This window comes from Synchiropus splendidus, chromosome 15, assembly GCF_027744825.2.
Source record: "Synchiropus splendidus isolate RoL2022-P1 chromosome 15, RoL_Sspl_1.0, whole genome shotgun sequence".
NCBI lineage: Eukaryota > Metazoa > Chordata > Actinopteri > Syngnathiformes > Callionymidae > Synchiropus > Synchiropus splendidus.
In genome coordinates, this window is record NC_071348.1 from 6,793,657 (window position 1) to 6,818,272 (window position 24,616).

General features: G+C 47.9%; 3 protein-coding genes across 4 annotated transcripts; 2 read left to right on the forward strand and 1 right to left on the reverse strand.

The window, feature by feature from the left end:
• The first annotated feature begins 367 nt into the window (after positions 1 to 367).
• Positions 368 to 8,515, forward strand: prdm1a (PR domain containing 1a, with ZNF domain). Its single transcript, XM_053887497.1, has 7 exons — positions 368 to 645; positions 2,019 to 2,324; positions 2,768 to 2,887; positions 3,104 to 3,356; positions 5,419 to 6,404; positions 6,483 to 6,611; positions 6,690 to 8,515. Exons 1-7 carry the CDS (start codon positions 619 to 621, stop codon positions 7,266 to 7,268), a joined length of 2,400 nt encoding a protein of 799 aa, XP_053743472.1. The 5' UTR covers positions 368 to 618; the 3' UTR covers positions 7,269 to 8,515.
• atg5 (ATG5 autophagy related 5 homolog (S. cerevisiae)) lies at positions 8,158 to 21,841 on the reverse strand. 2 transcript variants are annotated; one of them, XR_008416681.1, is made up of 9 exons: positions 21,715 to 21,841; positions 20,643 to 20,819; positions 20,178 to 20,305; positions 20,029 to 20,107; positions 19,641 to 19,803; positions 19,313 to 19,407; positions 14,025 to 14,142; positions 11,878 to 12,082; positions 8,158 to 10,807 (listed from the first exon to the last, which is right to left on the reverse strand). XR_008416681.1 is itself a non-coding variant. In XM_053887498.1 (8 exons), the coding sequence occupies exons 2-8, from the start codon at positions 20,748 to 20,750 to the stop codon at positions 11,946 to 11,948; spliced, it is 828 nt and encodes a 275-aa protein (XP_053743473.1). In that variant the 5' UTR covers positions 20,751 to 20,819; positions 21,715 to 21,841; the 3' UTR covers positions 8,158 to 11,945. The 2 variants fall into 2 exon arrangements, 1 of the variants encoding a protein (XP_053743473.1); XM_053887498.1 differs by having other exon boundaries at positions 8,158 to 12,082.
• A 324-nt stretch (positions 21,842 to 22,165) lies between these two features.
• Positions 22,166 to 24,479, forward strand: dctn3 (dynactin 3 (p22)). The gene is made up of 7 exons (XM_053888288.1): positions 22,166 to 22,310; positions 22,781 to 22,865; positions 22,955 to 23,041; positions 23,179 to 23,262; positions 23,333 to 23,391; positions 23,590 to 23,649; positions 23,719 to 24,479. Exons 1-7 carry the CDS (start codon positions 22,209 to 22,211, stop codon positions 23,806 to 23,808), a joined length of 567 nt encoding a protein of 188 aa, XP_053744263.1. The 5' UTR covers positions 22,166 to 22,208; the 3' UTR covers positions 23,809 to 24,479.
• Positions 24,480 to 24,616: the final 137 nt, after the last annotated feature.

Genomic DNA, 24,616 nt, shown 5'->3' on the forward strand with positions numbered 1-24,616 from the left:
ACATTTTCAACCTGGAAAACAACTGGAGAGAGGAGGAGTGGGAGGGAAAGGAGAGGAGGAGAGGAGATGGCTTCTCTTGCTTGAGGTGGACCACCGGAGTCCAAACCAAGGACAGGCAGAGGTTTGTTGAAGGATGGATCGAGGACAGCAGATGGATGGAAGGACAGACAGGCAGCGCGAGTGTGAGAAATTAAAAGTAGTGAAGTCAGTTAACGAGGAGAAAGTGAGCGCACAGATCAGTGCTGCCCCCTATGGGCGGCACCCTCTGCGCGAGAGTGTGTGTGTTTACCAGGGGAAGAGAGAAACATCCTGTGACAGTGACTCAATACTTCCCCCCAAACACTCACATTATCTCCACACTTGAGTGTGTGTGTGTTGCCTCAGGTGAAAGCTTCTTCCTCAGAGCTCCGCGTTGTGGGCGGGGCTTGCGAGCGCGAAGGGCGGGGCTTCAGCGCTCGGGAGCAGGGTAGAGCGACAGATGCTCGCAGAGTCAGACAGTCGAGGCAGGACAGCGACGCACACTCACACACGCTCCGCCGCTCTCCCTCACACACTCGCCGTGCGGAGCACCGGGACTGCACCTGTCGGACACTCGGACGGTCCGGACCAGACGACCTTATGTGCGGATGGGAGCAGAGTTACACGGTGAGAAGAAGTCGAAACTTCGAAGTCTGCAACTTTATTGACTTTAATCCGTCACCGTCCCGGACATGTCGGGACAGACAATTACTTTTTATTTTAACTTTTTATTGCAACTAACTGAGCAGTTGGAGTCGTCGTCGCGGTTGTTAGAGTTTTCCCGACACTTGTTGATCCACTGCGCTTTTTTTCTGCGATGATTTGATGTTTTGCGCTGTAAAGAAAAACCCTTTAATTTTTTATTCATCTCGGTTGTTGCTTTCTTTAACGAGAAATTGGTCAGACGTCTCAGAAGTGATATAAAAATGTGTTTTAATTTATCACCGTTTTGTTTTTGCGCTGATTACGAATATTTTCAGAACATCATTTTTTGTTTTAAAGAAACAGGTTTTAATGTGCAAAGCGAATTTATATTTATTTAATTTTATTTATAAGACGGATTGATTTGGATAGAATAATGTGAAACCGTTTTAGTAAAAACTTTTAGTGAACAAACATCGCCTTCTTTAAACCGCAGAAGAGTTAGACTTAAAAAGTTCGCATTCATAACTTTATTTAAATGTTCTCAAGAAACAGATTACATCCAGTCGTAATTTAACTTGACCGTGTTTAAAAAAAAAATAAAAATATTTAACTGAATCAATTTCTAGAGTGTCTAACATCTAACAAACTAGAATAAGAAAAAAAAAACTTGTTTAGAAAATGAATAAATGAGCAAGATTTAGAGTTTTTCTGCTTCAACCAGATAAAAACGAATTCATTTAGTCATTTTTGAAACAAAAATAATTCAAAATCAAATTTAAAAAAAAGTTAGAACTTATTTTTTCTATGTTTTTGCTGTTTTTTTTGAAACAGTGAAAATTAGAAATGAACTTTTGACAGAAGCGATTCATTCATAATACTTGATAGTTGATAATGGACTTGTTTTAGTGTGTGAGCGTGTGTGGGATTGTCTTGGGTGGGATTGTGTTTGAAGTTTTGTTTGTGCTGCTGTGGCCCCCCAAATGGAAAAGTTTTGGCGCTGCCTTCTTCCTTCCTAACTGCCCCCCCCCTCACACACACACACACAGATCTCCAGGATGATTCCGCTGCTTCTAATTTTAGCTTGATTCAGTCTCAGACCAGTTTCCTTCCTGTGACTGATGCGACCCAAGTAAACAACAAATGTCCCACATCATTATCATCAGGGTTTACGATGAAGGTTTCAATTCAAAATACTTCAGGAGATTTATGAATGAACACAAGGGCTTCCTGTCTGTGTGTGTGTATCTACATTGATGTTTTGTGCGGTTGTGTCTTTGTCCTTATCTAAGTGTGTATCTGTGTCAGGGTGTGTGTCCTCACCTGTTCTCACCTGTCTCCTTGTCATCTGTTGCTAGGCGACCTCTCATAGCTCGGCCATGTTGACCAGTGAGGGGGCGCACACCATGGAGCAGGACCACACCCACCACCTCGCCAAGATGGCATCCACAGCCACCACGCCCGGCTCACCAGGGGCCGCAGCAGACTCCGACGTGGACGACGTCGACATGGGCGTCTGGACGGAGGCGGAGTTTGAGGAGAAGTGCACGTACATCGTCAAGGATACAACGTGCGACACGGACGGCGAGGCGCCCGGGACCACTAGAGCCGAGGCGTCGCTACCGCGGAACCTTCTGTTCAGACTGTCGCCGGACACCAGAGAGGTGAGACCCCGCTGCAGCGCATGCCTCTGACACACCATAGTGACCCAGCTGACCTCCAGACATGACCTAACAGTCAGCCTGACTCAAATGTTCACCACCATTCGGTTCTCACGCTCATTAACAACACATTTATTGATCCATCTGTTTATCTGTTATCAGCAGGAAGTGACTGATGCACTCATCTGCTCTTCATCATCTCTCCTATCTCCTCCTCTTCCTCCCTCTATCCTTCCTCCCTCTGTCTTTTGAGGCAACAGATGACACGCTATGGAGTGTAAGAGTTCCATACTTAATTCCGATGGAACTCTGGTTTCCTCCCATAGTACACAGCCATTCACATGTTTAAACGTACCATCAACAACAATGGCTAGTTGTGAGAAAGAAATGCAGGAATATCTGGGAAGAGATGAGTGTGATAACCGTGTGTTTGTGCGTGTGTGAAGGTGGTGGGTGTGTGCAGCCGAGAGTACATCCCCAAAGGAACTCGCTTTGGCCCCCTGGTGGGAGAAATCTACACAGCAGCCAGCGTCCCAAAAGACGCCAACCGAAAGTACTTCTGGAGGGTGAGTGGTGATGAACACACACACACACACACACACAAGGACACTCACAAGTTGGGAGTGTTTCCTGTGATGTCACACTCGCTGATGGAAGCAGGAAACTTGGGCTCAGCGTGTGTGTGAGAAAGCGCGGGCAGGATGTGACATCACAGCTGAACTATTATTAGCGCGCACACGTGTGGACAGACACCAAGAGAATCTGCTCTGGTCTTTCTTCAGATCTACGCCGACGGCGAGTTCCGCCACTTCGTGGACGGCCTGGACGAGAGTCGCTCCAACTGGATGCGCTACGTGAACCCGGCGCATTCGGCGGCTGAGCAGAACCTGGCTGCGTGCCAGAACGGGATGGAAATCTACTTCTACACGGTGAAGGCGGTGCCGGCCGGCGCCGAGCTGCTAGTCTGGTATTGCCAGGACTTCGCCCAGCGACTGCACTACCCGCCGTCCGGAGAGATGATGATGCAGAAGCTCAGTAAGTCACCGACTGATGACATCACTGCTCCACGCAGATGTAAAGCACCAGGCTAAGCTAGCCTAGCTCAGATGATGGGACAGGTGTAGCTCAGTCATCTTGAGACTCGGAGTAGAGCCACCACACTTTCCTTTCAGAGGGTGGGTGACTGATAACTGAGGGTTGTGGGTTCAAATCCAGGTGTGAGAATGAACAAAGGTGAACTCAAATGTGTAACATTCGGTCCGGTCCGGACACACCTGCGCTCCCGTGGCCTCCACCAAACTCTACAAGACTGTTTGGTAAATTTTGCTGCGGACAAACATTTTAAACCGTTTTTCCACATAAAAGGCCAGTGAAGACACTCCAGTGAGTGTGTGCTTTTATGTGAAGAGCAGTTCTTCAAGTGTGCGACTGTGGCATTAGGGGCCTGAGCCCCTGTCGCTCTAATTACACTGTCATGTGCACACAAGAAGGACGATGGCACCGCGGAGATGAAAGCGTGTGTGTGAGATAATGACAGGCTGATGTGCTCAGAGGAAGGAGACGCAGCTTCACTCAGAGCACCGTGAGACTTTAACAGCGGCGACAGGACGCTCGCCGTCCCGCCAGCTTCACATCTGCAACGCATTCTCACTAATGAAGCCGCTCGGCTCAGAGACCACGACCGGACTGGACTGGAGCCGAGGGTCCGGCCTGCTGGCCGGGGTTAATGCGCAGGACACGTGCAAGTGGGAAGCTCCACTCCCAAGTGTCAAGAGATTCTGAAGAAAATGAGTTTGAAGTCCGTCCAAGTCTTGTGGATGATGCGCTGACTGGACCCTCCAGCTACAGTCGATCATTGCAGATGAGTCACTCTCAGCGCTGCATGATCCAGAACCCGCCTCCAACACAGATTAGGGCTTGTGTTTGACTGGCGGGGGCCGGTTCATCCCCGGAGGCACAGGTGGAGGAAACAAAGATCTCCTGGTTCAGATCTGAGTTCAGGTTGAAAGAGCTACCAGCCTCAGCGACTCCACCGGCAAGGAAGCATGCGCATGACCTGGGGGCCGACAGTGGTTCCACCCCCTTCCACTCCCAAATCTCGCCCCCTGTTGTTTGTGTTGCCTTTAATTAGCTGAGCGCCCCGCAGGCTGCTGACCCGCCGCTGACTCCTGCGTTCACCTGCGGCACCTCCAAAAATGACTTCATTCTGAAGTTGATCTGGTTCAGCAGGGGGCGCTGTGGAGTTTCCTATCCTTTATGTCTGTTGTACTCCACACTTAAGAAGGTGGAGGTGGGGGGCGGGGGACTCCTGCGCCTCCTCTGTTGACTACTTGAACTTCCTGGCAGAAGGACGGCGTTGACAGATTGATATCTCCAAGATGGCCGCCGTGTTTGTTTAGTGGTGGGAGGAAGAGGACAAGGGGGGTGAGGAGGGAGGAAGGGGGTGACTGATAACCTCAGTGTTTACTGTTCTACCGAGTCCAGACGCTGAGTGTGTGTTTGAACCGCGAGGATTAGCGTTGATGACCACCACGCACTCGGACACACACACCCTTCCCACCCCCCGCCAGTAAAAAGGTCGGCGATAATAGACAGCAGCGTTTTAACGGCTCGACTGCGCGGCTTTCATCATCGGGACACGAATGCGGGTGCGAGTAACTGAAGGGGAAGTGCTCTGGTTTAACCTTCGACCCCAGCAGTGACGGACGGTTCCGACAGTACAGGCAGGAAAAGAAGCAGAAACTTCAGGGAAAGTGTGTGTGTGTGTGGAGGTGGGGGTGGGCGTGGGGGAGCAGGTAGGGGCCAAAGCTTTTTCATCAGGAAGCCCTCCGTCAGCTCTGTCGACATTTAGATTTTATCTTGATTTAATAGGAGCACACACATACACCAGGACCTGTCGAGCCTCACTTCCCGTTCCCTCCTCCGCCACCTAGGCGTCCATCAAACCTGCCACCTTAATTGTGCTGTCGGCGAAGACGAATGTGACGACGGCTTCAACCGAGTTGCACCCTTTTCTGTATTTGCTTTGGTAGAATAGAGTTCTTGGTTTGGTTGCTTTGTTGGTTGAGTGTCCTGACTCTGAACTCTCTCCTAATAGAGCAATCCTTCCTGGAGGTCAAGCAGCAACAAGTCAGTGGAGACAAGTCTGCGGTGGACAGTACGCCTCCAGCCAATCCTCCCAAGAGGGAGCACAGTGTCCTCTCCATCCTTCATGGCACCTCCAAAAAGGAGCCCAGCAGGCTGCTGCCCACCCGCCCACACTGTGCTGACAGCCCGGAGCGTCCACTGTACCCACGTGCTCTCTACCCGGCACTGAGAACCCAAATCCCTGAGGACTTTTTAAGCTCCCATAAAGCGGGCTATCCATGTTCCCCAGGGAACCAGTCCTCAGCAACCCCAAGCCCATCTGCTCGAAGCAGCCCGGACAGCACACCTCAGGGAAGCCCCTCTGGCCCAGTGTCTTTCTACCCAACCGGACTGTCCTATCCCAGCTACTCCCCGCCTTCACCCTTCTACCCATCCAGCAGCCCTTACTCGCGCTACCTCCTGCCTCATCACTACCCTCTTCCTGGTGGGGGCGTGCCTACCGTGGGCGGGATCTTTCCCAGGATGTACCCGGTCTACAGCAGCCTACTGCCCACGCACATGCCGCTTCTACCCACCGATGCAGCAGGGAGGCGCTTCTTGGTACCTGAACCCCTTCACCCATCGTCCGCCCACAGAGACTTCCTCTTGCCTGGACCCACCAGCGCGTTTTCAGTTGCCACCTCTCTGAAGGACAAGGCTGGATCCCACCAGCCGTACCCAGGTCACCCACAGGGAGCGGGACACAACACCGGGTCTCCTACCGCTGGAACAGCTCCATCTAATGAGCGTGTGCCCACAAAGCCGACCTCGGCCATGCTGGGGAGTCCTGCCGAGCACAACCCTGATGAGGAGGCCATAAACCTAAGTAAGGGCAAGCGCGGACTGGGATCCGCTGGCTACAAGGCGCTACCTTACCCGCTGAAGAAGCAGAATGGCAAAATCAAGTACGAGTGCAACGTCTGCAGTAAGACCTTTGGACAGCTGTCCAACCTGAAGGTGAGTTTGCCACCTAGCACCTAGACAGCCTTACACCAGCTGTTTTAGAGTAGTGCTGACTCTCCAATCTTCCTGCAGGTTCATCTCAGAGTCCACAGTGGCGAGAGGCCCTTCAAGTGCCAGACCTGCAACAAAGGTTTCACCCAACTCGCACACCTGCAAAAACACTACCTAGTCCACACCGGGGAGAAGCCACACGAGTGTCAGGTGAGTCGGCAAAGGCCTCCAGTGTCTCGCCACTAGGCTTGTGCAGGACACGGCTAACATCTATCGTCTGCTCTTCAGGTGTGCCACAAGCGCTTCAGCAGCACCAGCAACCTGAAGACTCACCTGCGCCTGCACTCTGGCGAGAAGCCCTATCACTGCAAACTCTGTCCCGCCAAGTTCACGCAGTTCGTCCACCTCAAGCTGCACAAGCGCCTTCACTCACGCGAGCGCCCACACAAGTGCCCCCACTGCCACCGACACTACATACACCTGTGCAGCCTGCGACTTCACCTGAAGGGCTACTGCTTGGCGGCAACCCCTGGCTCAGGCCCCGCCTCTGTCTCCACGCAGGCCACACTAGACGAGGTGCAGCGCGCCAACGAAGAGATCGAGCGATTCGACGTGAGCGAGCACGCTGAGCAGCTGGAGCAGCTGCAGGGTGGCGTGGAGATGGAGGCCATGCTGGAGAAGCAGGTGCTGGGGATGTTGTGGCACGAGTCCGACGTCATGTCTCCGCTTTTCCACCAGCGTCACCAGAGCAGCTACAGCGCGTTTGAGACAGCAAACGAAGCCTCAGTGATCAAACTTCGGCGCAGCCCTGCCTCGCCCCTTCCTGCGAACATCACGGTCAAACAGGAAATGGACGATAACCACTAAGACCATCGGCGGACTGCGTTGCCCGGAGCAACAAATGTAAATAATCCTCTTGATGGTCGTCCAGTGTGGCGTCACCACCACTCACCTATCAGGGACTCGCATACTCAGGAAGACTTTGTCCCACGACTACTTATCCACCCTCCAGACAATCACCACCTTAAACCTAATTTATATAATTATTGTTCTGTCTTCGAATGTCTTCATTTTTGATCAATTGACAAATCTCCTTAATTTATTACTGTTGTTGTCGAAGCAATAAGAGATATGATCATGTCGACGCAGCCATGTTGGTAGCTGCGTCCACCCTGTGACCTTCAGGGTTTGAAGGTCAGCAGCGTCCTCTGATGCCTCCTTAACTTAAAAAGGGCATTTTTGTTTGTGTGTATTGACAACGGTTACCTCAGCGAGAGCGTATGTGTGAGCGCATGTGGACGATGTGAGTGTGTGTTTACAGGCTGAAGCTTCTATTTATTTTTGCTACTTGAAGAAAACCCAAACTGAGCTGGACGGCAGATCTTCCTGTGGTCCAACGAATCGGCGTCGCCACTGATGACACATGTAGCACGCAGCCGGCCCCGCGGCGGCTTTCGACAGCGACGCTAGCAACCAAAGTTCACACGGCTTTACTTTCTAAACCAAAAACTAAAGGGAAGGATGTTTGTGGTGTCACGAAGGGACGCGTGAATGAAGAAGATTGCTCTTGTTTTTCATAAATGTTGTCTTAGTTTTGTTACTCTTGCGGTTGAGGAACCTTTGAACCCTGTGATGGCCCCCTAACCGACATTCACGGAAACACACCAAAGCACCTCAGCTGCCCTCAATGCACTGCCCCCCCCCACGGTCTTTCCCCCCCGAGCTGAAACTCTTCGACCAAAGCGTCTCTGTTTACATTTCTGGTTTACGACCTTTATTTATGTGCAAAAATGTCAAGTGTAAATTATGATCTTTAAAATGTTCACTGCTTTAATCTAAACTGCGACTTGGTGTCTTCTTCTGCACAAACACACTCGTCTATCTTAGCATTTCATTCTGACCAGAATGACCACGACTTCACACGATTCTGTACTCACAGCACCCCCTGCTGGCGGGAGGAGATTCAACTACACAAGGCATCTCACTTTCTTAAACGGGCAACAGATTTATTTCCGAGCTCAGCTCATTTTTTAAGGTTGTTTCTCCTCTTCACAACAACTCATAACAAAAAATTCAATTAAAAGAACGTAATTACAACACTTTCTAAATAAAGGAAAATACAATCAGATTTTACAACAATTTTATTTCAGATTTTGTTTTATAAAATGGCTTTAGGATTTTATATGCAAGATAAAATGAGTTTTTATAGACTAACATAAGCATGTGTTTGTCTTTTATTAACTTTTGTAATTCAACAAATGTTTAAACACCGTTTGATCAAATAATATATCATTGTTATAATTCACCACCAACAGTGTTTGGAGTAAAAGCAGAACAGTAGATTATCATGGACTGCAAGGGTGAAAAACACTTTTGCCGAGCTAAGAAGCTAGCAACCGGAGACGCGCCAGCTCGACTGCGACCATATAAGGACGAGACATTTAATGGAGGAAAGTGAACTTGTTTTGTCTGATCGTGACTCCGACATGTTGAACATTCCTGTTCCAAGACCCGACTTCAGCACGACGGGGAGAAGTGGCTTGAAGAAAGAAGAATGAGGCGGATGGTGAAAGTCGACATGAAGCACTCACTTCCATCGCTCAACCATCCATAACACACACGTCATGTCTCGACAACAAGGAGACAGTGTTTATTAATAATAGTGTGAGTGTGTGTGTGAGTGAGAGAGGGAAGGAGAGATCAAAGCACTCCTCCGTCTACTTCCTGCGTCCATCACCTATTAGAGGGCGACAGACTTAATAACATGTTGTATGCTGTCTTTGTGTATCTGTGTGTGTGTGTGTGTGTGTGTGTGACTGGAAGTGACTGAACATCTCATTTCCAGTTCAGCTCGCTGCTCTGACCAAACAGACCCCCGAGTGGGTGCACTTCTCATGTGCGCGTCTTTGTGTACAATTGTTTCTATATATGTGGGAGTGTGTTTGTGCGATGACTCGACCTCTTCACTAATCACTCGCGTCTGTTGATCTGCTTGATCTTCACTTTACTGCCTGATACACAACAGGAGGAGGATGTGACCCCCAAGAGACTGACACACACAGACACACAAACTCTCCCTCTGACCACTAACTTGCTGCTCCGACACTCACTGGCCCGTCTGGTTCTGTGAGTGAGTGTGTGTGTGTGTGTGTGTGTGTGTGTGTGTGTGTGTGTGTGTGTGTGTGTGTGTGTGTGTGTGTGTGTGTGTGTGTGTGTGTGTGATTTCTGGGAATCCGTTAAGGATCTGCTGTCCAGTAAAGTTGTCTGTTTGCGGTTGCCACGGCGACACAAACAATTAACTGGCCCATAAAAAAAATCTTTTGATCGAAAGTGTTTTGTCGATTTTGTCCCAAGCTGAGCTCATCTGGGCCGACAACTCTTTTGGTCTGTATCAAAATATGAAATGATAAATCACTTATTTGTAATATTCATATTTGCTTTATATTTTATTTTTAAATATTGCATAAAATGCCTGAATTGTGTGGCGACTAATCGGTGATAAACCTCGCCTTGGAGCCTGGAACTGTCAATCATTCAGCTTCACTCCTGTAAACAATTGAACCTACAGTCTCGGGCGTGAGTTCAGACGGCGGCTCTGGGAGATCCTGTAAGCTGTTGTGCGTCAGGAATTTATCATCAGCGCGCGCGTACACACACACACACTTGACCCCACATCAAGCACCCGATCTGAGTCAACATCGTAAAGCAGCCATCTCAGCGCTGTAATGGAATGATAGTGACATCATCGACAACATACACTTTCAATTAGGTGTGTATGTGTGTGTGTCACCTATAATCACGAGGGGCCAGCGTGAGCCGGATCAGATGTCGGCGGCTCATAAAGCGGCGTGATGAGGACTCAGGTGAGACAGCTGGAGAAGAAAGTCGATTCACGTTCCCACGTCGGTCTCCTCCAGTACCCTGGAGTTTGGAGGGCTGCAACGTCTTCACAGAGGCGTCTTGATACACTGGAGGTTTGAAGGTTTCACAGGTCTTTAACGGGCTGCAGATGCTGTCCAACGTTTAACTGATCTGAAAGAGTCTTAGAAACCCAGCATGATGTTTTCTAAGGGTCTCAGGAGGCAGTCAGTGAGTCTCAGCGTGTCCAGGTTTAATCCAGGTGTAGCCAACCCTTTGATCTTGGCTCTTAATATGACTTTTGAGATATTTTTCTTAAAGGTCCGTCAGTCTTCCATGAACTTGTTGCATCTTGAATTTAGAGACTCTCTTGAGGGGCTCTGGTGTCTTCAAGGCTTTGAAGGTTTTTGAGACACAGCAAGGCAAAATAAAAGTGAAACTCTGCCAAAAGCTCCGTAGCTCCTGAAGGTCCTTTTGAGGGATATGAGTCCTTAAAGATCTGGAAAGATGTCCCAGGTCCATCAGATCATCTTCTCACCGGAGGGTCTCTTCTCACGTTACCCATGAGATACAAAATCCAGAACTTAATCAAACAACTTTATTTCAGCTCGTGTTAATAGAACAAATATAAAAACCCGTCAAGCATCAGGTTAGTGTCCCTTTAAAAGCCCCGGTACCAAACATAATCCAACTAGAGTCCAACACCGAGGTCACGCTTGAGTCCAACAGTCCCGAACATCTCCAAACAGTCACTGGAGTGAGCAACAGGGGTCCGTCATGAAGTCTACTTTAACCACTGATGTCGGTCACCAGGTTTGATTTGGGTCGGCGGGAAAAGCTTTCATGTGATGCGGGTAAAAAAAAATAGAAAATGATTCTTTAAAAAAATCTTCACGTGATTACATTCATAAAAAAAGGACCAAATTATGCTTTAATTTAATTCACAATCCTCAAAGTTCACCTGAAGGAACCACTTTGATCACGCCAAAGTAACACAGGAACAATAAAAGAATCACTACGGTTTTAACGGGTTCTCATAGTTATGCTCTTTCCACGCTACGTTTTCACTTTACAAATGGGAAAAATAATCTCTGATTTTGGGTTTGCCGCAGCAAACTCAAGGCGTTTGGTTCGAAGTGGTTTCTGCCATCCATAGCTTAACATTGATGTCAGTTAAATGAAAATGGAGGCAGAGTCACTTCTGCAAGAACCAAAGCAGGGCAGCAGCAGGCTGGGTTCTGAAGGCGGAAAGTTTCAGTGTGAAAAGAATTTATTTTTAAAAAATGGCCCGAATACCTTTCTTCTACAGTCCCACGTCATCTGCTCCGATTTCGAACTAAATGGCTCCAGAAGATTTAAAATCAGTAAAGCCTTTTTGCTGCTAACCTGAGCATTTTCAACCGCTACCTTCAGCGATGCTGCCATCGTGTTTCCAGTTGCCCGAGCGCAAGTCAACACAAAAAAAAAAACAGACGCGTTCAAGCGGAGAAACAAGGCGCCGCCCACTGTGACGCCCCGCCCACCACTTCAGACCTTATACGTATAGTCTTCATCTCAAACCTGTGGGTGGAGCAAGATTGATACGACCGCATCCCCCGACAATGAGGGCACATGGTACCTGCGTCAGAGCGGCGGCGTTACTACGTCTTCTTCCTTGCCATGAAGGTCCCGTGGGTAGGCGGAGCCTCAGTCGGTGGGGGTGGGCACCACGCAGACGTGCAGGAAGTTGTCAGGGTGACTGAGATGCTCGCTCAGCCACTGCAGCGGAGTCTCCAACAGTGGCTCGATTCCGTGGACCAGCACCTGGTAGCGCTTCGGTTCACCTGTAGCAACACAGACAGCTGGATAAAATAAGAGTTTTGCAGCATGACAACAAACAAATGAACAAATTTAAGTGTGAAAGCAAGTGTGGCTGGTTGTTCTCTGTTCTACAGTGTCTTCTCTTTCAGGTATGAACTTCTCTTGCTGGGCTCAGTCACAGATGAGTGCCTCAGACAGGTGACTGATGTGGGAACGTTTGGAGGACTCGCCCACACCATGTCATATCAAGAGGAGAATTTGGGTGGAGCCAACCGTCAGAACGACTGCCTCAGCTGCCCATCACAAAGAGGAAACCTCTCCATCCTTGCATCAGTCTTATACTAGGAGAGTCAGAAAGCATTTTCTAACTCATGTCTTGAGGAAATAAAGAGGAGGGATTTGTATTCTTACTCCAGTCAATAACCATTCCTTGAGTTTGTGTGTGTATTGTTGCGCAACACATGAGGTGGGAAGGGAACAATTCTGGTCTGCTCGTTGCTAGTAACCTTTTCAGTAGAGACCATCGGGGCCCGGGGAGCTGGGACAAGGACAAACAGGATCATGCACCGGTGCTCCAGGCTGAAAACATAAATAACTTACTAAATAACGCAACAGCTTGACAGACAAACTTCTGACGACACACGCACACAGCCAGTGTGTCGTGACTGGCCTCTGACGAAACAGACTGAATCACATGTGAGACAGACAACGCTGATAAGCTGCAGGTGTCGCCAGCAAGCAGATTGCCGGCTCCTTCGGAAGTGTCTGTAGCAGGACGCGGATCAGAGCCCAGCCGCTCGCTCAGTCCAGATGTGTTGGGAGGTGTGGCAGCAGGGGAAAACTCCCGTTATTCACCAACGTGGGAATTTTGCTGAATCTCCGACAAACACATCCGATTCCCAGCAACGTTTCATCATCTCAGTGTCAGGACTCAAACCCACAGAGAGGCAGACAAGAACAAGAGCAAGACTGTTCAGAATGAGACCAGATCAGACAGTCGAGAGAGGAGTCCTCCACTCCTGAAGATTGTGAAGAAGACGAGTGCTACAATCACCAGTCTCGACTATTGACAGATTCACACCAAGACCTTAAGGTCACCTTGACCAAAATTATTCAAGGTGGAGTTGAAGACAAGAAGACTCAGCATCAGCAGTGCAGATCCACCAAAACTGCCTAAAAACACTGACTGGACGAATGAGGCCTGGTGTCCACTGGACTCGGGAATCCCCCACTTCCTGTGCGTGGCAGCCACCAGCATCAGCGAGTTCAGTGTCGACGCTCCACTCTTGTCAGACACAACACCAACGTTTGAAGTCCCAGGATCACAGAACCTGAGCGCTTCCTTTTCTGATGTTGGGGTCCTGCCAGCCCAGCGCCACGCCCCGTCCTCCCAACACACGACCCGGAGAGTCTAATCCAAACACGCCACCATAATCCCGGCTATCACGGCACTCATCTCCCAGACGAGGAAGAGCCAGAAGCCAAACAAGCCGGCAGACAAAAGAGAGACTTTCTCTTGATGAGCAAGACGAGACTTAACAAAACACACATGAAAGAGGCCGAGACCCGCGACAGGAGACCACCGAGTCTCATCACAGGCCACCGGGTTTCCACGGAGACAATCCAGTGACATCACAAACCACCAACATGACAGGAGGGGAGCAGTGGACTCTTATATCCAGAACACGACCTCCAGTCAGGAGAGGAGCGACGATGAAAGAGAGAAGAAAGGAGACGGGGAGGGCAGTCTAAACACTCAGTTTTGGGGGCAGGAAGCAGATAAGAGGACCTGCGGGAGACTCACCTGTGCTCCGCCATTTTCTAAACACTTTCATTACACCTGAAGTAGCACACCTGAGGATCATTGTCTGTGTGTGTGTGTCTGTGTGTGTGCGTGTCTTGCGTGTAAGTGATATCATGTGCGTGTGGTGATGCAAGTGTGAGGAACTCTTGAGTGTTGCCCACCATCTTTGGCTACAGCAGCAGGGTAGGTCTCCTTCAGCAGGTCTCCCAGCGTGCGTGTGTTGCCTTCAGGGGAAACAGGACGAAACAGTTTCTGGATGAAGGGTCGGTCGCTGAGTGTCTGAAACATATTCGCCGCACAACAATGAGGAAAGAATCAAACATAAAGCGCACAATCATGACTCGCTTATTGCACACAGTAAAAAAAAAAACAGGTTTTATGATGACAAATTGGTGACACAAGGTGACACAAATGTACAGCTCCATGCGTCACATAAACAAGCGCGTGTCGCTGTTCCACAGGTGACTAGGGTGGATGGCCTATTGGAAGAGCGAAGAAGTGACGCACGCTCAGACTCCCGGGAAAGTGTTTGTGTGATGATGCGCGGGCGAAGAATGTGATGTTTAGCAGCGTCTGGACAGATGTTGACATGGGCTACGGCGAGCTATTAACAGGATGTATTGCATGACACTCATGACGACAGCAGGAGGAACAGGCTCCTCATGCCAATACTGTCAAAAAAAGTTGTTTTTATTTTTGTATTTCACATATCACATTAAGACAACAAACATTTTATTTTAAAAATGATCTTTACATCTGACGTCTTCGTTTCACTCTCTTAAACTCACTACTTTCATAACTATTTTTTGTAAAACATGAATAAGTACACCTTTAATTCTAAAATATATTTTCACACATAATTACATTTCCACATTGTCACCGAGCTCTATTAAAAATCCAGAAATAATTTTTGCCTCCATGAAATAAAATTAAAATAAAACCCTAAAATACACAAAGTGTATTTGTTATTGATATACACAAAAGATTAATTTTGGACAGTAAAGATAATCAAATTATTATTAGCGCTTTCCAAGGTAACACAACAGTTCAAAGGTCGAGACTCATGTTCCTTCAGGTCAGAACTGGACTCCCCATCAGCGTGAGTGTCGACTTTTCATTATTCAGTGGTTCTGGTTACCGTGTGACCCGAGGTGTCACGAAGGCAGTGAAGGTGCAGAAGCTGGATCAGGTCCAGATGCGTCGTCATGGAGACGGCAGCTTCAGCACCTCAAAGTTCAAGAACTTTCGCTGACCCACTCCAGAAGAAATAAAGGTGAATACTTTGACATGAGAATAAAGTTTGAGGTTTTTACTTTCAAATCTTGATGATGCTAACTGTTGCCAAGTAGCCTCACGAATGGAGCAATCGCCGTTTGCCAAACAAAATCTCTGAAATTGTCACCAAGGTCATCTTTTAATTTAAAATTTTCACTAATAAGTGAACAAGAAGGAGCCTTGGCTTGTTAGAAAAATATGGTTTTGACCTGAAGAAAAGGCAGGATTAAAAGACGGAAAAGCCATGGAAGTAGAAAAGTATTATGAAAAAATGATGAAGAGAAAAAAAAAAGGGGGAAAAATAAGTTTTAAATTGAATAAGGAAACAATTGGAAAGTGGTGGCCAGAAAACCTGGCAACAGATGAACGGAGGGAGCATGGTTGCCAGGGAGTCTGGACTGTAGTAACAGCTGAGAGGATCCAGCGACTCCTGCAGGAGGCTGGAGGGAGTGCAGGTGATGAATAAATGAAGGGTTGACATTTGGTCTGAATGGCGGCGGCCGCTGAGTGAGTGATGGGCCGCGGCAGAATCGTGTCGACACCCAACCTGAGGTGTCAAACACCACGACACCTAATCACCCTCTAATCAAGAAGCCGTGAAAAGGAAACCGTCCAGGATCCAGTGTCCGAGCGGTAACTACACACCGCCGGCCAAGTGCCACAGGAAGGTGGCAGCGCAGGCGTGAAGGCGGCGCTCGGGTTACACAGAAACACTGAGTCATGCCGGTGAATGCCGCAGAGAGAGTGTGCCAAGTGACAGCCAGGTGCTGAATTATTGAAGGAACCTTCTGAACAAAGAGCGGCCTGCTTGGACGCCGGCGATGAGAGCGTGACACCGCTGCCACCGGGAAACTTTCTTTTCAGCCGCCTGACACCCGAGGTGGCTGCGCTGTCATTGAGGGGCCGCTCGCTCTCGCTGAGTGAAAAGAGCAGAGCAACTTAAGACGAGAGCTAATTGATGGAGGAGATTCAATCAGCCCGAGTGATAATGGACGAGGGAACGTCGCTGTCACTCAGTTTCCATGAGGCCAGAGGAGAGCAGCAATCCGGAGACCTTCCGTTCCCACATGACAAGAGGTGGTGTGGAGGGCAACCTGCTGAGAATGGTCCACACAGCAGCACAGCCCAACTCCTGTGCTGCCTGTCTGACCACTGCAGTCATGTACCCAGTCCATGCTCACCATCGACACCAAAGCTTGGACCTTTCACTTGAAACGATCATCACGAGTCTCTCGCAGGCCTCATAACCAGTCTGCTGGGCCAGATTAGCCCTTCACCCTCATGCCTCAGGTTTGATACCCGTGATATTAGTGTCACGTTTTATTTCTGTCATATCTTGGGACTTCCATTTTTCCCTCATCATCTGGCTCAACTGTTTTCTCCCGTGGAAATCTATACTGCAAGACCAAAGAGAATGAAAACCTTGCTGTAACTTCTAGATAAATGAGTGAAATATCAATAGACTGGAAGTAAAATGAGCGCATTAATTTGCCCCACTTGTTAGAGGTGTTGGTTGCGATGGAGAATAAGGGAGTCCAAAATGAGAGATTACAACTTGATGCTTAAAAATGCACCTGAATACATCTGTGCTCCAACTATGATGGTCTTGCGCTTCAGCCCAACATGTGGCGGGTGATGTTTCAGGTGATCTGCAGCCGCGGGCGTCGTGACTCTCAACAACATTCCAGAGTTTTGTAATTGAGTGTTGTCACGCCCCCCTCCTCGTCTCGCTCGGGCCATTACTACATATCTGCGGGATAATAAAGCCGCGCAACAACCCCAGAGGAGAGCGCGGGTGGAGCTGCTGCGCGGTGAGTGTGTGAGTCAGGAGCCAGTCACTCGCTGGGAAACACAGCAAAGCCTGAAGAGCCTGATCTCACAAGCCTCTGGTGTTTTCTAAGGAAGGAACTGAGCACTGACGAGAAACTTGGTGAAAGAAACTACACAAACAAGTTGCTTTTGTCACACACTGGCACACACACACACACACACAGTGTAAATAACGTGTTTCATCCAGACAGAATTAATGATAGTCGACCAAATAACAGAGGACAGGCTTCCGTCTGCCCAGCACATTAGTGTGTGAGGACGAGGGAGTGAAGAACAAATAACAGGATCGACACACACGTTTGTCTGAATGTATGCATGTGTCTGTGTGTCCACTAGAGTTAGCAGCATTTACTGTATATCCCGAGTGACTTGTGTTGGTCGGGTTGAGTCTAGACTGAGTGAGAGGGAAGAGAGTGTTGCAGGAACTGTTCTCCACTTTGCTCTTTTTCCCTCTAAAACATATAATGTCATGATCTTTAAGGTATGTCACTGGAAAGTTGTGTCGAAGGAGCAGATATTTGTGTACCTGAAGTTGGTGAATGAGCATGTCGTGGGCGTCTGTGTCCACATGTTGCCTTTGTGTGTTTGTTTCTTCGTGTAGGCGTGTGTGTGTGTGTGTGTGTGTGTGTGTGTGTGTGTGTGTGTGTGTGTCTCTTCACCCCTGCACGTGTTAGTGTGACCATGTTTACCAAATAGAACAAGCAACATACAACAACACAATCACAGGCTCCTGACCACTGTGCACGTGAAGGGTCCGGGGTGACTGACATTTTGGATCCAGCACTTCAGCGATGGCATGCGGATCACAGCCTCCACCGTCTTCACCGTCAACGTCTTTCTATTTTGTGTCCCATGTCGTGCATGCGTGTACAAACAAAGCTGTGTTGTTGGCTTCCTGGTTGCGACACGTCAGCAGAGAGAAGCGTCCGGACTCGTCTCTCAGACTCATCATGATCCGATTAAGTTCCAGTCGCTGCAGAGTTTCCAGACTTTCTTTTGTTGTAAATATTTAACAGTTTGTAGATGAAAACCGCACCGTTTCCAAAACACTGGAAAGTCTGAACGTGACAAACAAGCGGCAGCGACAAGTGCACGCCGTCTGAGCCAGCGAGTCGCTCCCGCCGCCACATTAAAGACCGGCTTTTATTGGCCGACACAAGAATGCCTTTGTTCCGCTGGTGTTTGTATGCTGGCCGGGGCGGCAGCGTGGAGTGAGTGACAGCTGCTCATCGCCGAAGCACAGCCAAAATATTGCATCGCAACGACTCTTCCACTGGAGCCTTCAATGGGTCAGTCACCACCCGAGGAAGTTCACAAACATAAGTGTACTGATCATAAGCTGCACAAATTAAGCGTACAACTGTGGTTTTGACTCCTTGGGTACGCAGCACACACACACTGACAGAGGTGGTCAGGACACAACAACACAAGTCTCAGATCAAACACTACCGCTCTTCAAGATAAAAACAGGGAGGTAGACTGAGGTGCGCCTACAACTGTGAAACGTTCACTGCCAGTAACATCAAGCATGACTGCAGGAAGAAAAAGGAAGGTTTCCGAACATCTGAACCTAGCGGTTCTTGTCCAGAAAGCCCCATCCACGACCCAGCCGAGACTTGGCCAGACTCCAGCAGTATCTGGCTGCTGGCGTTCATGTTTTCCAGTCTAAGTTCAGCGGATTAATCATCGTCTTTGTTTTCTTCCTCTTTCCTTGTAGCCAGAAGGGAATTTCACCTGAGTCAGGCTAAAGCTGCGGAACAACCTGAAGACGCTTGTCTACCCCAGCCCCCGCGGCCGGCCATACTCTCACCCTCGTCACTCGGAGAGTGGCCCACGCTCCTTAAGTAAGGACGTATCTTTCTCATGAACATCCCAGGTTCTAAGGGAAGTGATGCACAAAAATATGAAAACACAGCAGAAGGCGTGTTTTCAATTAACCACAAGGAATGATTGCGAAAGTTACAAAGAACCGTTTGGTACATTTGCAGTCATCTCTCGACACTTTGGTTTTATTTCAGATGAGGAAAAAGGCAAGTGAAAACATTGCTCCAGAACCAGTTCAAACTAAAATCCTCACCCACTCTGGGTTTCTCAATCACCACGATTAAAAGGAGAACCATGGACACAGAACAACTGAATGAAAAAACAACAGACAGCCGCTTTGACAGAATGACGGTCAGCTGGAGTGTTGGGGGAAACTGAACTATATCAAACAGACAGAGGGAGAACGAAGTGCGCGATACAAGGGCAGCGAGGCTAAATAAGCGGTCGTTTGGCGCCATCTGGTGGCCAATAAATTGATGTCGTGTTTTTAAATTTCAGTCATCACGGGTGCAGATGTTACCTGATATATTCTGAAGGGGATGAACCTGAAGCCCCCGTCCTCCGCAGGATATTCCATCAGCTTCCTGTTCATGGCCCAGAACTGGTCAAATTTGTCTGCAGCAGCACAAACACAACATCAGACGAGCTATTGAGTCACAGACTTATAGTTTCCATGAGGATGAGGATGAGCGAGAGGGTCTGTGGCGGAGGAGATGAGGACGACTGCAGGTGTCGGATGACATTTCCTGAAGGTGTTCAGTGCCTGACTGTGTACATGAGTGAGAGTATCGGAGTGAGAGTATCGTTGTGGGTGTGCATGAGAGTGTGCCTCATGGCCAAGGTCTCACCGTTCTGCAGCCCCATCCACAGCTGCTTGTGGTCTTTCTTCTGCATGTCGTTGACCACCTGGCTCTTGTGTTTTAGTGCGTCGGCCTCCTTGATGCTGGACATAAAGTGAGCTTCGATCACAGCATTGGACGGACAGTGCAGTAGGTCGCGGTCAGGAAAGTTCTGGAACAGTCACAGAAAAACAGTCACGAAAGTCATATTCATGAGGGCCTAAGTGGGAGGAAGGTTCATGGTCTCCTGCAAGCTACCAACTGGAGTAACTACCTCCAAGTGGATCAGGACTACGTTTGGTCGAATCAGACATGGCTATCAATGAAGCTGTGTTTTAAAAACATGAGTGCGTTTTCACAGTCTTCCTGCCACAGACTAACACAAAACATCAGCCACCTTAAAGTGCACTGTGATGTTCCACGGCAGGATGGTGCTGGAGGCGTGCAGGTCGAACAGAACACCGATGGGGTAATGCCTGGAACCAGACGGTCAGACAGTCAGGCGCCTTAAGTGCCACAATAATTCCAGCATCGCCACACGCCCACCATTTCAGCGGCGTCCCCTCGTACTCAAACCACATCTCCTCCACGTCTTCAGCCTTCATCACCTTCAGGAAGTGCTTCTTCACCTTATCGGTGACCAGAGTCAGGTAGCTGACGCGGGGCAGCAGCAGCTGCAGGGGAACACAATGGGGGGACAGCAATGAGACACCGTTTTTATTGATAGACATGAACGATGCAGATAAGGTTGGGTGACAAATCAGGAGAAGATTCTGTTTCATACTCAAGAACACGCACAGAAGAAATGAGTAAAGAATGTGGATGTTAGAGAAGAAGAAAATGCGTGAGAGGGACAGAATGGCAAATGAGAACAAATGGAAAAATGGAAAGGGAAGAGACAAGACTGAAAGGAGGAAAAAGGACTGAACGACAAATACAAAGCTATCTGACACAAAACGTGTATAAGGTCACTTGGTGACCCCATATCAGTCCATGAGTCACATGACCTACATAGTAGGGCTCGGCCTCCCTCTCCGTGGCCTCATCCTGGTTCAGAGTGAAACACGCCGGAATGCGACCAAACCAAACGTCCCGCAGCACATCCTTGTCATCTGCCATGTTCCTGCTGCTGGCGGGACATTCAGAGGGAACCGGCAGAAACCTCGCCACCCAGAGTCAGACCGCCTCCTGACAATCATGAAAGTTATAGCTCAGAAAGATTGGCAAAACAAAAGATACAGAAGTGAAATATTTTCATTATTTTGCAAATGTTTACATTTTCCCCTTGTAAATTATGTAAAAAAATGTTACTGATAATCATTGACATATTCCCAGTTCATACGAGAAATGTATGCATATTACATATACTACGAGCTCTTAAGTAAAGAAACGGTCCAGAACATGTGTCACAAACAACGCTTTTGGATGAACTTTATATTGCACAAACGCTTGCCATTATTCTGGAAAGAAAAAGTGAATCTCCTCTATGACAAACTGAATGTTGCAGCTGAAAACACTGAAGTAAAACTGGAGGGGAAAAGACATCTCCCATTCAGGTGTGGACAAACCTGTGGCTACAGGCAGGTAACACCTGTCAGCGTGAATCTATAGGTCTTTTTGTGCAACGATTAAGTCCCAAAGAACGAGATGCATGATGTCACTCAGCTGCTTCTTACCGGGGTGTCACCTTGTCTACTTGACGGGAGGTTTACGGACCAGAAGTGAAACGAGCAGCTAACAGGAAGTCAGCACTGATAACAGTTGTGCATGATACACCCGGGTTCCCCAACATTATCGGCGCTATACCTCCAGACAACGAGCGGGATTCATTCATTCATTTACACCTGAAGCGATTTTAAATCGGTCAACTGCGCAGAGGTGATGAATTGAGGTGTAAAAGTGCCAAAATGACTGCGAACTGCGCAGAAGTGGCGTTAGCTCCAAGGCTAAGCTAACCCTGACAGAGGAGAATTTCACACCCAGACGAGGGAAATAAATCCCACGTGCGCGTGTTGCTAATGGCAGCAGTGGAACAACGCGAGTTTGAACGATTATTTGCGTAAATAAAGAAAATAAATCTTACTTCTAAAGACTGTTTAGCTTCAGCTTGGGTGAGACGCGGTGCCTCAGGAAGCCATTCCTACGCTTCACAGCGCCCCTCTGGCCGCGTCTGGGACTGCAATAACACTCGTCCATAAAACAAACTTTTTTGGCACATTAACATGAAAAACGAAAATGAACTGGTGCATGTGGGTGTGAATACACACTGGTCATGACTCAGGGGACATCTACACGACATCACTCGCATTTAAGAGAGTTGGAAATCTACTGTATAAGTGTTCAAGTTCCAACCCGACGGAAACAGGCGCTCGGTTAGTTGCTAAAATAAAATATGAACATAAAATAATACATGTCAAATGAACCCAATAACTTCTGAGATGGCCGCATTTCAATTAACGTCACGTTACATAAAAATAATAAATTATAGTTTCCTGCATCTCATACGTTCACGGACGTCAACGCGTCGACGTGACGTCACTGTTCGCGCTGTTGTCTGCAGCCAAGCTAGCAAGCAAGATGGAGAAGAAAACGAGCTCGGATGACTTGGAAATGCGTCTTCAGGCGCTGGAGACTCGGATTTACGGCGAAAGAAGGAACCAGAGTGGAAAACCAGTGAAGGTTATTTGTCACTGTTTGTTATTTTTTGTAAACGAAAGCTTGCTGCTAGCACAACACGGCTCAGGATGCTAACTGTCAACGCCCTACTCAGTTGCTTCAAACAATCCGTGTTTTATATGCGACTTAACCTATACAGCATAACAAAGTGTCTTTCTTCAGTGTAATTAATTCATCCCAATTTGACATTATGATACAAATATAACTAAGGTGCCTGTCACTCAAAATAATAAGAAGTTATATCGCATGTCTGTTGGGTCGCTTTACTTATGATCATTTTGTCTTAGCATTTTTGGACTTTCAAACGAATAGGAACAAAGATCAACTTGTGCTCCGGTCAAGAGAGAAGCACATGACGAGTTTATCAGCCGATAACTGTGTCAGACGACCATTTAAACTGATTAAATTGTATCCAGAACTTGTAGAGAGGTTGTTGGTTTAAATCTCCTGTAATGGTTTTATTCCTCCACCAGTGTGCAGAGTCCCTCGCTCGCATCCAGGCTGGTCTGACCAACACGGCCAACAAGAGAGAGCGTGTCAAGATCCTGCACAAGAAAAGTGAGTAGCCACAAACGCAGCACACTGGTTGGCTCTTATTCTCAATTCTGGGATCGGCAGTGCGTGAACACTGTATCATTGTGTTGCAGTTGAGGACCTCATCAAGTACCTGGACCCCCAGTTCACTGACCACATCACAGTCCCTGACGCAATGAAGCTGGAGTTCATCCTGGCTGGTGAGGAAAGATGAGAGTCTAGTCAAGTTGATGTTGTGGGTTTGGAACATTCAGCTTTCCAAGTTGTTGTCGCCTGGACCTTGTGAGCAAACGTCACTGTCAGTATGGTTCTGGCTCTGACTGTCTGTTTGTGACAGAGGAGGACTTCCTGCTCTCTCAGGCCTCTCTGCTGGAGCAGGTCAGTAACCTGCAACCTCTCCTGGACAGCACCTACGTCAGAGGTGAGTCCTCATGTTCATGTCACTCCAGCCACAGAGCTTTCTAAATGCATCTCCCCTCCTGTCTTTACAGACGTCCCTGAACATACCACCAAACTGCAGCGACTCTCACAGATTCACATCAAACAGCAGGTACTCGTAGTGTGTATTGTCAATTTGTTTTCATGTCTCTGTGAACTAAAAGGAAGTGTAATATTTTGGTTAAAACTAAACAGGAAGTGAGTCAGAGTTGCAGTGTGTTATCAAAATAATGACTGAAGTTGCTAGATGGCAAGTCTGAACATGCAGTCAAACGCCTGGTTCATAGCATTTCTCTCGCTGTTGGTTCAGGATCAGTCGGAGTCTCAGTCTCTGGAGGTGAAGAAGCTATTTGACGAATACAACAAGATGGTAATGCAGCGTCTCGCCACTCTCAGAACTTACACCTGTGGGAAGTGCTCTGACGTGTGTCCTCCACAGATGTTCCTGCTCTCCAAGCAGTTCACTCAGTGGGAGGAAACGCTGCACCAGCTGGAGGAGGCCCGAGGTCTGAAGCCCCTGGAGCAATGACTGAGACTAGGACTGAAATAGATCTGGACTGAGTCGTGACTTGCTCAGGATGCACAGAAGGCTTCCACTGTATTTAAATATCGTCTGCTGAGTTGATGATTACGCTGTCAAATTAAAACTGATGTGTTTATTTTTGTCTGGTTTTATGTGTTCAATACTCACAAATTTCCATCTTGTCATGGGGTGTGCCAAAGATAACATGATGCAAAAAGTGTTTGTTAGATTATGGAATCCAATGTGTTTATCCATAATTAACTGTTTTACTGATAGTTATTGAACATGCATCATTTTGGCCTTGAGACTGACTGGATCTGTTTCTGGGACTAATCTTTCGCAAATGAACAAAAGACAAACGTGTCTCCACATCAAGAAAGAACACGTTTAAGAACTTTCCACAGATTCATTTTGAGTTGTTTTAAACTGTGGCATCAAAAACGTGGCTTCTGTCTTCGATTGAGAACAAATGAATCATATCCAAATAAACCTGAAAACAGAGCGTATGCAGTCACGGTCACGTGACGCACAGTCCGGATAAACTGGTCACGTGATGTCATGTCTCGAATGCGAGTTGAATGCAGAGGTTTCACACCTTTCAAGAAAATAATATGAGGAAAGAAGTAACGCAGAAATGTGGATGTATATGAATGAGACATTGTACATGCGTTGAACCTAAAAATGTTTAGACTTTTAAAATTCTGAACAATTGTAATTGAGAACTCAAAGAATAAATAGCAATAATTATACTTCACAACTAATTTCTGGCAGCGTTCGTTGAATACGTTTTATGATATTTCGGACAAAATGAAGA